The 13,110-nt window shown below is 40.7% G+C and overlaps 1 protein-coding gene across 2 annotated transcripts in view; it reads left to right on the top strand.

Moving 5' to 3' along the window:
- The window catches only part of LOC115816745 (serine/threonine-protein phosphatase 2B catalytic subunit alpha isoform), an 85,148-nt gene extending 72,038 nt beyond the window's left edge, over positions 1 to 13,110 (top strand). Inside the window, exons 9-14 of one of the 2 annotated variants that reach the window (XM_030779838.1) lie at positions 1,507 to 1,632; positions 2,591 to 2,662; positions 6,300 to 6,384; positions 6,940 to 7,037; positions 9,983 to 10,012; positions 12,639 to 13,110. In XM_030779838.1, coding sequence (XP_030635698.1) covers positions 1,507 to 1,632; positions 2,591 to 2,662; positions 6,300 to 6,384; positions 6,940 to 7,037; positions 9,983 to 10,012; positions 12,639 to 12,832 — 605 coding nt within the window. In that variant the 3' untranslated portion in view covers positions 12,833 to 13,110. The remainder of the gene's footprint in view (positions 1 to 1,506; positions 1,633 to 2,590; positions 2,663 to 6,299; positions 6,385 to 6,939; positions 7,038 to 9,982; positions 10,013 to 12,638) is intronic. The other variant, XM_030779839.1, reaches the window with a different exon arrangement.

Genomic DNA, 13,110 nt, shown 5'->3' with positions numbered 1-13,110 from the left:
GCATCATTTGACCACTGTGGGGCGCTGTAACAAGCAAAAATGAATAACTGTTGATGTGTTTGCCTTAAATAACTGAGGCAGATGTCTGGTGATCATGGGAGGTCCCAAGGCCGAGACATGGCAACTTGTCACGTCAATGTAATTGATGCGGCCGCCATATTGGATATTGTTGAAAAGTTTAAAAATCTTTGATTTTTGAAAGCGTTCGTCTATCACAGACATTCGAAACCGTGGGTGAAGCCGCCAAACAGGAACTGAGGGCATATCTCAGCAGGACTGTAAAGTATCGACATCAGTCTTGGTCCATAGACTCAAGACCCCATTCTGAGGAAGCACAAAAAATTCTGCCTCATTGGACCACTGGGGGGTGCTGCAATAAGCAAAAATGTGTTTTGGATAATAACTGTAGATGTGTTTACCTTAAATAATTGATTCTCATGTCTGGTGATACCATGGGAGGTCCCAAGGCTGAGAAAAGGTACCTTGTCATGTCAAATTAATTGATGCGGTCGCCATATTGGATTTTATGGAAGAGTTAAAAAAAATTTCACAGGCCACAAAGTTTGAGCAATTTTCCCCAAAATTGGCACAGATGATCTTCAGACAAAGGCTCACAAAAGTTATCAGATGGATTTTTGATTTTTGAAACCATTCACACTTTACAGCTGATCAAAAATCAGCAGTGAAGCCGCCAAACAGGAAGCGAGGGCGTATCTCTGCTTTGATGTACTGGCACCAAACTTGGTATGTGGACACAGGACCCTTTCCTGAGGATGTGCAAAAAAAATTTTTGTGTCATTTGACCTCTGGTGGGCCCTGCAATAAGCAAAAATATCATTGTGCCTCTTAAATTATCATGTGTTTCTCTTAGCAAAACTGATTCTTGTATCAGGTCAGTTATCATAAAACTTGTGTTCAGTGCTTAAAGCCACACTTTTAACGTGATCAGATCAAGTGGTCATGTTGACATCACTGCTTGCAGCTATATTACTTGTTTGTTTGTTTGTTTGTTTGTGTTTTTGTTTGTTTTATTATAACTGTACACACAGCAGAACACCCGGGTCAAATACATCTCATTTTGTAATTATTTTAATTTAATTTCCAGATGCTTGTCATATTTACAGACTCGGGTAAAACCAGTCTGGTCTCCTACTATATGCAGGTCATTGTTTTATAAAGATTTGAATGGGATTTATGATGTGTTGTTCTTTCATGAAAACATACTTGAGGTTTGAGCATAAATCATGTATTTTCCCCTTCTGGTCTTTTCCACGGGTCCTGCCAGCAAACTGGACGCATTCTGTGTGTGTGTGTGTGTGTGTGTGTGTGTGCGCGCGTGCGTGTGCAGAGCATGTGTGTGTTGTGTGTATGCGTCTTATAGAGAAGAAACTGTACACCTGCATAACCATTATAAATCAGTTTTGAAACTCACTGTCAAAGTATCCTGAAGTACCTTAGCTAAAAATTCTCTCTCTCTCTCTCTCTCTCTCTCCTACTCTCCTATAGCTGCAGTGCTGAAATATGAGAATAATGTTATGAATATCCGACAGTTTAACTGCTCTCCTCATCCATACTGGCTACCAAACTTCATGGATGTCTTCACCTGGTCCTTGCCTTTTGTTGGGGAGAAAGGTGAGCCACGCACAAACGCTTACACAGACACAGACACACACACATACACATTCTCCTTAAAGGTCTTAACAAAACAGTAACAGTTAAATGCTTTGTGCTATTAAAGACACACACTAGCACACAGACGCAATGTACTTGAGTAATGCATACATATGTCAACTATTTTTACTTTTTTGATATCATAATAAAAATTACCAGATTACATGCACCTTAGCATACATGTCAAATCACCATTATTGCCATTACCTTCCATTTAAAACCTTCCATTGAAATGATCAAACTTCAGTTGTGTGCTGGTGTTAATTTGAACCCAGTTTGGCATCTCTGTATTTAAATTATCACTACGTATATATATACATATACACACACACACACACACACATATATATATGTGTGTGTGTATACATATATATATATATATATATATATATATACACACACACACACACACACATATACATATATATATATATATACATACATATATATATATATATATATATATATATATATATATATACACATATATAGGAAAGAATCTTTTATAAGATGAAAGATTAGCCCAGAAATGTAAAAAGCTCTGTTTGAATAATTGGAGAATAACTTGAACATTGTGTCCCTCTATAAGATGGGTTGGGTTGGTTCAAAGCACTCTCTGTTCTTTATATAGCTCTGCGTAAGTACAGGTGGACCTAGGTTCATTTACAAAACACTTGGTCGTCTAACCAAACAAAGGCTTTTTACACATTATCAACCAAGACAAGACAAGTCAAATATGAACAGAAACTGACTGACTGAAACTAACTGAACAGAACAAAAAATAAACAAACAAACAAAAAAAAAACATAGATCGGTGTCTCCTATTTCCATGGTGATGGCCCTGTATGCTATCTTTAAAGAAGCAGACATTCCTAACATATTTGCCGTTCTGATGGTTCTCTCTCTCTCTCTGCTTCAGTCACAGAGATGCTGGTCAACGTGCTAAGCATATGCTCCAATGATGAGTTGACCACTGAAGATGAAATTGATGGTAAGGTAACGAATACACACACTGGCACAGAGTTTCCGGTTGTCTGTTGAACATGCAGACTTCCAAGCTTTACCTGTCCTTCACTAGAACCATACACCACAGTAAAGCAGTAAAAGAGAGTAGGATCTTCACGCTCAATATGCATCTACCATGCATCACCACCAGAGGGAGCCCTTTGCATACAGAGCTGGTCTTGCTGTAGTGTACTCCAGCCTTCACCAAATGGAGACAAACATACTGATCAGACAGCACCAGGCAAAAGGACTAGAATAGAGCTAGCAAAAACTTTAAACATCCTTTAGAGCAGGTGACAATTACTCAACTGTGTCTGAAATGCACACACACATACACACACACACACAAACACAACCCACATGGTCCCGTGGGGTGGTGCATAGGATTCTTGAGGAATGTTCTTTTAATTGTTCTTTTCTTTAACAATGGGCTCCACTGCGCTCTAACCTTATTGCAACTCCACTGTGTGGTCTCCTCAGCTCACACACACACATATACACACACACACACACACACTGTCACTCCTCTAAAGTAACTACAGTAACCACAAACATTGTCACTCCAATACAGTAACTACAGTAACCAAACACACACTCACTCCAATACAGTAACTACAGTAACTACACACACTGTCACTCCAATACAGTAACTACAGTAACCACACACACTGTCATTCCAATACAGTAACTACAGTAACCACACACACTGTCATTCCAATACAGTAACTACAGTAACCACACACACTCTCACTCCAATACAGTAACTACAGTAACTACACACACTGTCACTCCAATACAGTAACTACAGTAACCACACACACTGTCACTCCAATATAGTAACTACAGTAACTACACACACTGTCACTCCAATACAGTAACTACAGTAACCACACACACTGTCACTCCAATATAGTAACTACAGTAACCACACACACTGTCACTCCAATATAGTAACTACAGTAACCAAACACACTGTCATTCCAATACAGTAACTACAGTAACCACACATACTCTCACTCCAATACAGTAACTACAGTAACCAAACACACTGTCACTCCAAACTCCCAGTTTCCAATGCAAAAGAACCCTCTCCACCCCCACCTGTGTAATCTCTCTCTGCTTCAGTCCTGATCAGTCATAGCCCTGTAAGGGCACACTGGCAGGAAAGACTTGTACTAACTGGGTAGATCCACACAATCAGACACACCCACTTAGGACACACCCACTCAAACAGAGTAGACTTTTACAGTGTCAATGGAGTTCTAGGTTTTAACTCATTAAGTGCATTACCACACGTGGAACTCGCATCAAATTCTGGCTTATTCTATGTTAATACTGAAAAACACAATCATGGCAGTAACCAGTAAAGAAAGCAGATCTTATATTTTCGTGAGGAACATGCTAATTCTGTGGTCTGGAATGAAGCGGGTCTTTGGAGTAAACAGGACACTGGCAGTGGAGAAAAGGGTGTCAGGTCTGGGCTTTGTGAGCATACCCCACACACGCTAACATCTCTCTCATTTCTCTCATTCATTCTGCCTACTCATTACACTTCTGCTTCAGTTTGGTTTAATATCCGTTGTTTTAATATTTTCTCTTTCATGTTCTTTTTCTCTTGTTTCTTTTCTCTCTCTCTCTCTCTCTCTCTCTCTCTCTCTCTCTCTCGCTCACTCATTCATTCACTCATTATCGTACTGTTATTTCTTCACTTCCTCTGTTGGCTCATCTAATGTATCTTTTATCTTTTCTGTTTTTCTTTCCAGAATTGTTGTGACAAGCATTTGTTTTCTTTATCACTCCATGAGTGTGCACTTGTTTTTTCCTCTTCTATCTCTGTCTGTCTCTCTCTCTCTCTCTCGCTCGCTCGCGCTCTCTCTCTCTCTCTCTCTCTTTCTCTCTGTCTCTCCCTCCCTCCCTTCCTTTTTCCGTTTCTGTCATCCTTCCAGCCACCCACTGATCACTCTCTCTTTTCTGTTCTCTTCTGGGGGTTCTTGAGAAGGCCAGCTAATATATCCCCCCAAGAAAGGTACAACCCTCAAACTATGCCTTGTTGTGCCTCATGCAACGGATTGCTTGCTTGTACTAATTAGGTTGAATAACAATAGGTTGAGGTAATGGTTGCTTTCTCATACTAACATGGGCGTCATGCATCCTGGAAGCCTAATGGACCTTATCTCCAGGTTACAGTGTTTGTGTGTGCATCACAATTCGACATGGCAAGTCAACGTAGCAAGCAGATCTGATAGTTTCTTTACTATTTCGATTTGTGTTGTCGGCTCACAGAAATGGACAGGAATTCTTGGTTGTAGTTTAGGCCATGTGTTATCAAACGTTATTTATTTTTAAGCATAACCTAAGACAACCCAAGACAGCAAACTCAGTGTGAGTCCATAAAAGATGATCTTATCAGCTGAAGAATGCAGATTACAAATCATGGGTAAGAACGTTTAATTGCGTTCCTTTTGGAAAAACTCTGTTAAAGAAATTCAAATTCATTTTCATATGTCACCTTCCTCCATCACCCCAACACCAGTTTGATTGTTCTGTTTTGTATGTCATATGTCACACTCCCAGCTGTTAAGCTAAAGCTGAAATGTAAAGCTTTGTTTTTTGTGTAAACCTGTAGATATCTGTTCTGATTGACTCCAGAATGAAAGCAAAACTTGTGTCAAAATGGACAGTCAAGGTACAAAAAGGTCCTGGATCTGGATCTTAAATGATTTTTATTGTGAAGATTGTTTCTATTTTCAAATAACAGTGTATATTTGGGCCAGATTTATTAAAAACACTAGTGTTGATCCCTGATTGGCTAAGGCTAATAGATGTTAAATGTTTAATGTCAATAATTATCATCTCTTCTAAATGCCGTTGTTTGGGTGTGGTATTTTCACCTGGATCATGTTGAGGACATCTTATAATAATATCTAATAATAATAATAATAATTTTTAGTCTTCTGATCTGAGAAAGACAAACATGGATGTGGAAACACTAAACTCATTTTGATTATGGCAGTGCCTGTGAATTTTCTGCTGACAGAGGTGAATGTTTTTGGCTGTGGGTTTGAGTGTGTGGCAGTCAGCCTGCTTAAATCCACACTGCACTCTGGCCGCCACACTGACGGCTAAAGTAATCAATAGCAGAGTACCCAGCATGCCTTTCACCACCCATAAATGAGCCAATGGGAGGCTGTCAAACAGACGGGCCGCACCAATCACAGTCGCGGAGGCCCTTGCAGTGCTTAGTCAACAAAGCTGAGCACGCTTCCACTCCAAACGGCTGGCCAAGCGTGTTACACTTTACATACCCTGTTCTGCAAAAGCCACCCTCTGCCTTGAGTCCCTGCCTTTGAATGAATGAATGTATTAAAATGACCTTTGATAAATCTCTCAGCCTTACCGTACAAAACTTCTTGTTCTACGTTTTTTTTTTTGTTTTTTTTTAAATTAGTTAATTTTCCTAACTGAGACACTGTCTGAGTGGTACTGTAAACTGAGACCTACAGTCAAGCGAGTTATGCCTTTTTTCCCCACCTGTTCTGTAGGTTCTCATTGACTTTTGGTGTGTGTGTGTGTGTGTGTGTGTGTGTGTGTGTTTGTGTGTGTTTTATCTGTACGTGCGGCAGGTGCCACGGCCTCTGCCCGTAAGGAGGTCATTCGGAATAAGATTCGCGCCATTGGGAAGATGGCCAGAGTGTTCTCTGTGCTCCGGTAAGAACCTGACACTCTGTTATCCACTTTCACCCACTCCGTCTGGGACTCGGCTGAGGTCAGCCAATCTTAATTACCTTATCATAGCATTCTTCAGCTGAGCCTGGCCTACCTTAATTAAATGGAGTTTTACTCACTGTATCTTGCCTCAGGGCAGTTCAGATTGAGTTGAAATATTGTTAGCACGACATTAGAGCAGATCCCCTCAGGTTGGGATTGATTTGTGAATTTTAGTTTAGTTTTTTAATAAATCATTAAATTTTAATAAATCGTTAAAGCTTTTTTTCTACAGTTTAGTTTATTTTTACAGAAAGCAGATGTGTTAATTGTTTTAATTTTACATAGCAGAATGCCACATGCCTAGATGCTCGTCATTAAATGGTTGCAGGGGAAAGAGAGTGAAAGAGTAAAAAAATGGATAAAAAAAAAGATCATGGGTGAGAGAGGGAAAGATGTGTGAGTTACAGGGTGGACAGGGGAACGCCGTGGCTAGCGGGGGAAAGGGGAGTGTGTTTTGGGGTAAAGGTGGATGTTGACTGATGTCATGTGGTGCAGAGAGGAGAGTGAAAGCGTGCTGACTCTCAAAGGCCTCACGCCGACCGGAATGCTGCCCAGTGGAGTGCTGTCTGGAGGCAAAGAGAAGCTCCAGAACGGTAAGAACTACACCCACTCACAGCTACACCCCTACACACCACCCCCCTACAGACATCCACACACTGTCTGTCATCCGCTGCTGCTCCACCAGGGATAAACCTACAACGCACAAACTTACCAATATCTTACATTTACAAACCTCACTTCATCCCACACTCACTCTCTCTCTTTCCCCTTTCTCTCTCTCTTATACACATACACACACACACACACACACACAGAGAAAGAGAGAGAGGAGACCGTCACAGGTGAGGACTACTTTGCTGAAGCACCTAAATAGAAACAAGGACAAACACGTGACTTCTCTACCTTCACTCGTGTCCTCACAAACATACACCTCCCTACACACTCTAAACCAAAGGCTTTAGTTATGTACATATTTAATAAGCAGCTAATTCAGGATTTGTTTTCCCCTAATCTGCTGTCTCTATTGATTTTCTGAATGTTATGACGGCTCTGTAAAGTTACCTGTGATGTGTTTTCTGCTGTATGTTGACCTGGAAAACCTGTGGTTTTCTTCTTCTTCCTCTTCTTCTTCCTCTTCATCTTCTTCCCTGTTAATTCTTCCTTTTCTCTTCTTTCTCTCTCTTTTGCTTTGCAATCAATTGCTTATCTAAAACGTCGCCTCTTCCTCTCTCTCTCTCTCTCTTTCTCTCCTCTCTCTCTCTCCCTCTCTTCAGGTATACACTGTTATGCAAGTATAAGTGTCAACTTTTATTGGGGGGAGGGTGGATTTCACCTTGAGTTCTGTATGCTATTGAGTTTCAAATACTTGAGATTGGACCTGACATTAAGTGATTACCATAAACAAATACTTCTTTTGTGTTTAATTCTGTCTTTCTGACAGTAGTGCCAAACAAAGACAGAGACAGGGCTAATTTCGGAACCGCTGTATTTGAAAGGGAGGAAATGCTTTTGATCCCGTCATCCACAGTTTCAAAGGCTAAAGAAAAAACACATCCTCTGGCTGCTATTGTGCTTACATCTGTCTTAACGCAGTGTTCAGCAGTTCACATGAATTCAACATTTCATCATCTGCTTTTCTCGTTCTTTAACTCAAAACTCATTTTACCATTGTTTGTTTACAGAACAGTATTATCCAATGTACATATATGTGCATCATTATTCATTACGGATTCGCCACTTTAGACGTGCAGTGGCCATCTCTGCCTTGGGATTCTGCATGCTTCCTTTACATTTGTATTTACTTACAACTGTCAATTTTAAGTAAATACAGTGGACATTTTTTAGAACGATTGTTTTTTGTTAAGCCATTAAACACATTGAAGAAGTGACACACCAGTGTCAGTGCAGAATTTCTGACCTTATTCGATCTGAAGACTTTTGTGAAAACAATCATGTTGGAACAAGCAAAAGATTAAGCAAAACTAATAATGTCTATCAGAAATATAATGGAGACTATAATGGATTTAACACAACATTGTCCATTTGACATTCACGTATGTTCAGATCTCGATTTTTCATCAGCCTAGATATAGATGATCTTCCACACATAAAAATTGGCTTTTCTAAAAAAGTGGGGTGTCCGTGGAGGAGGCTTTTTTGGATTGGAAATGGGATAGGGTTTATGGACAGACAGCAGATCCCAGGGCAGAGGTCGAGCAACAGGAGTGGCTTTTGTTTAATTAGCATTACCTCCATACCAACTACAGTGTTCCTCCACAGCAAGCCTGCTTCCTCTCATCTCCTCACTCACTCTTTTTATTTTTTTTTGCCTTATTTTAGGATCTCATATGTGTATGTTTGTACATGTGCCGTTTTTGTATCTTTCCACCGTACCTTCACTGATATTGATACCTTCTTAGTTAACCTTCTTTTTTTTCAGCTTATAGCTAACAGTTGCTGGGCTATCCTTTTGGTGTATTGTTTTTTTTGTTGTTGTTTTTTTTAATGCTGTACATGTGTGTTGTGAATATGTGTGCTAGCGGATCTTTCTGGTAAATATCAGTAGTTAAGTGATCAGTTTCCTGTGCAGTACCAAAGCAGTGTTATATTTTTACATTTGATGTCAGATAGCTGTCTGTGCAGATGAGCTATCTGAGCGTTAAGTAGACTCTATGTGTCTCAAAACACAAGACAATACATCAAAATGTTCTTGCTCTCTCTCTTCATTGTCATCTGCTCCCTCTCATGAGTGAAGTCGGGATATTTCCACCATAGACTTCTCCAGTGCAGTCCTGTATGCTGGGCTAAGCAAAGCTATTTGCTCACATTACAACCTGTGTCTCTTCATTCTTCTCTCAGCATTCTTTATGTATCACACTGTTCACTCTTTCTTTTCTGGCGCTGTGTGCGTGAAAGCCAAAGCTTTTTTGGCTCTTCCATTGAAAAGCAGAAAGCTTTGTCTTCAAAAGCAGTGAAAGACACAATCCCATCTCACAACACCTGAGGTGTCTTTGATGGCTTTAAAAAGCGAGTTTCTGCTTCGTCCTTGGCCCCGCCCCAGATGTTCCTCACTCGCCCTTTTTTTTTTTTTTTTTTTTTTTTTTGTGTGAAGCCTTCAGATTCGGCTCTTTCCCTAAGAGCGGTATCTTCGCGTGGCGAGCGACATGGGGCTCTGGCTAGGACACGTTCTTCGCCAAGCTCGCGCCACGTTCATGTCGAAGATGTTGTCGAAATTCTTCTGTCCTCAGCTGTTCCAGCACCTCCGTCTATGTCCCCAAACATCCAACCCCAACTAATCATCCATCCCACTACATTGTATTCCATGTCTAAAGCGTGAGAAAGTCATCTCTTTTTTTATTTGTTTGTTTCTTTCTTTCTTTCTTTTGTTTTTTAACCGTTATTGTTGTTGACTGTTGTTGATGTGTGCATTTTGGCTCTCTTTGCTACTCATTTTTGACTCTGTTCCTGGATGAATTGATTTCCCTCTTCTGCTCACTTCTCTCACACGTTTTGCAACCTCCCCTCTTTTTCTCTTCAGCTACTGTTGAGGCTATTGAAGCTGATGAAGGTAAATAGGCCGGTTCCCCCTTTCTGTTGTCTGTGCTCAACAGACAAGGGTTTCCCTTCCGCTGGGTTCATTCATTTTTCTGTAGCCTGTCTAGAGCGTGCTGGGTGTTTTGTTTTTATTTATTGATTTAATATTTATTGGTTTATTTATTTATTATGTATTCATTTATTTATTCCCTTTGAAGTTCACCAATTTTGTGCCACAGTGTTAACCAAAATGGGGAAAAAAAAGAAAGAAAAGAAAAATACAGGAGATTAAGACATGAGTGGTTTTAAAGGGGAACAGGTGTTTGTTACCTTGCTTGTGTCCTAGTCTGTCAGCTGCCTCTATTATACGTCCTGCTTTGAGTGGAAAGGGTGTCTAGAACCATAAAGGGAAACACCTTGTGGTTGACATTCCACATAGATTAGTCACTAAGGAAAGACCTCTTTGTAATTTGTTCTCTGTGTAAGATGTAAATGTAGCCAGCAGGGCGTTGTCTTAGACCCGCAGAAACAGTTAGTAAGCCAATCAGACGGTTATTACCTCTGTCCTGACGTTGCGTTAGTGTCTAAACTAAGGAGGGCTGGGAATTGTGTTTTAATGAGGCAAACATACATAACCCATATTGATAATTCAGGGAAATCACTTAGGTATCATGACGAACTGGGATGTTCTTAGCCATAGTCAGGAGAGCGGATCTGATAAACCTCACAAGTTATTCAGGACAATGTGTGTTGCACTTTTGAATGTTAGATTATCAAACCACACAATAGCCTTGTAGGTAAAGTACACTTCAATTATGAGCTAGTTCCTAACTTCTGAAAAAAACACACAAAAAGACTGGACATTGACATTATGTAACATTTGTAATACAGGGAACCTGGTTCAGTTTTTTCATCCTATTTGTTAATTTATTCAGGCATTCCAGTTAATTCCAAATAAAGATTCAACATTAGAATAGCTTCTAAATCAACTTTTTGAATACTTTGGGTTGTGGGGTATGTTGTTCTGCAGCGTCACTGTCACATGTGAGTATTTACACTAATAATGAGTGAAATAGGAACGCTGGCTGTGTGTGTGTGTGTACAGCTGTACACCATGTGAATACACACATACACACATCTGAACGCAGTGCATGTTGCTCAAACAGATGTTCCCCTTTAAAACAATGTGACCTCTGCAGTTGGACCTTGTTTTTGCTGGAATTTACAATAAACTTTACTATAAATTTTTTTCCTATTTTTTTAAGGGGAAAAAAGCTTTGACAGCTTTGGTTTGAGACTCTTTACTATTCATTCTCAGCATTTCTCTGATATCTAATGTTGACACAAAGTAAATGTCACAAAAACAATTTCAACTGCTCACAAAATAGTCACCCAACTTCATTTCCGTCAGAACCATTCAGAGAATTCCTCCTAAGCGCCAATCTTAGAGGAAGGTGTGCGTATGTGCCCAAACCTCTGTTTTGGGTTTTTTGTGGGATTTTTTTGTTTGTTTGGTTGGTTGGTTTATTTATTTATTTATTTATTGCTTTTTTTTTCTGTCTCTTGTGGTTCTTCTCCATGGCCCTTTGCTGTGTTGTTGTGTGTCTCACTCCGTGAAGCTGCTAAAAACCTGTCTGACCTGTGCTATGCAGCAACATAAAGCCTGTCGTACATTTTAAGACCCCCCCACAGTACCCCCCCGACCCCGCCCCCCTCCCAAAAGGCCTGATCTTCTCTTTAGTATGGCATCTCTAAGCCAGGAAAGGATCACTCCCCCCACCCCAAAATGTCACCAGATATAATGACCATTTAAAAGCCTAGTTTGCTGCATGCCTCAAACAGGCAAAACATGTGGTTAGCACTACGTCTTTTTGTAGTGTTTCTGTATTTTGGCCAAGTCTTCCATGTGATGGTAGTTTTTATTTGTATATATCACTGTACCACTTTATTTATTTTGTAGTGCTTTTTTCAGTGAGCTCCACTCTGTATTTTTCTCCCCTTCCTCTTTCTTACCTCCTCTTTACGTTTTCCCTCAGTTGTTGTTGCTCTATAAAAAGTGTAGAAGGAAACTCAGTGATGGAGGGTCATAGAGTCCACTGATTTTCATTGGGTATCAGTGAAGTGAAGAAACAATCACTAGTTGGAAAGCACTGGTATGGTGAAAACCAGTTTACTCCATGGCTTTCCAGAACTGAGTGGTTTAGTTGGACCCTGTTACCCATTTGTCAATGCAAGGTAATTAAGGTAATTAAGGTTACTTAGTTCACGGTGACTGGTGAGCTAAATTTGTCATTTGCTAGTTTGGTTGGTTTACTGCTTTATCTTGAAATAATTTCTGAAGAGTGAGTGAATGAGTGAGTGATCGGTTGAGTGAGTGTTTTGCTGTTGTGCCAAACAACACCCATGCATTCAAGTCCAGTTATCGTTTATCGGCAGTAAAAGGAATATAAGAAAAAAAAGTTAACATATGGATGGATGCTTGGATGGATGGATGGACGGATGGATGGACGGATGAATGGACATGACAGATGAACTATATTGATGTTTCAAAAATCGACAACCACACGTCTTTTTTAACATTGTTCCTCCTCTCCTCCTCCTTCTTCCCTCCCTCCTCCTTTTCTTAACCCCATCTTCCCAAACCTGCCTCTGACCTCCAGCCATCAAGGGTTTCTCCCCTCAGCATAAGATCACCAGCTTCGAGGAGGCCAAGGGCCTGGACCGCATCAACGAACGGATGCCCCCACGGCGTGATGCCCTGCCCTCCGATGCTAGCCTGAACTCGCTCAACAAAGCCCTGTCCTCCGAAACCAACGGCACGGACGCCAAGAGCAGTGGCAGCAACATCCAGTGACAGGGCGACGGGGAAAGAGTCGCTCTGCCCAAGGGTTCCCATGGCCACACGCTCCTCCCTCCCTCTCCACGCTGGAGAGAGAGGGCATGTGGGGATGCTTAGTATTGTGGGCCGGAGAGATGGGTGAAGAGAGAGAGAGAATATGAGTGAGAGAGAGAGCGAGGGAGAGACAGAGAGAGAGGTGGGAGGGGGCGAAAGCGGGAGAAGCAGGGAGCAGCGTTCAAAAAAAAAAAAAGAGAAAAAAAAGACAAAAAAAAAAAAACACCACTTCGAATGAT

The sequence above is a fragment of the Chanos chanos genome, chromosome 7 (assembly GCF_902362185.1).
Source record: "Chanos chanos chromosome 7, fChaCha1.1, whole genome shotgun sequence".
In the NCBI taxonomy this organism is placed as follows: Eukaryota; Metazoa; Chordata; class Actinopteri; order Gonorynchiformes; family Chanidae; genus Chanos; species Chanos chanos.
This window is presented reverse-complemented; position numbering and strand designations above follow the sequence as displayed.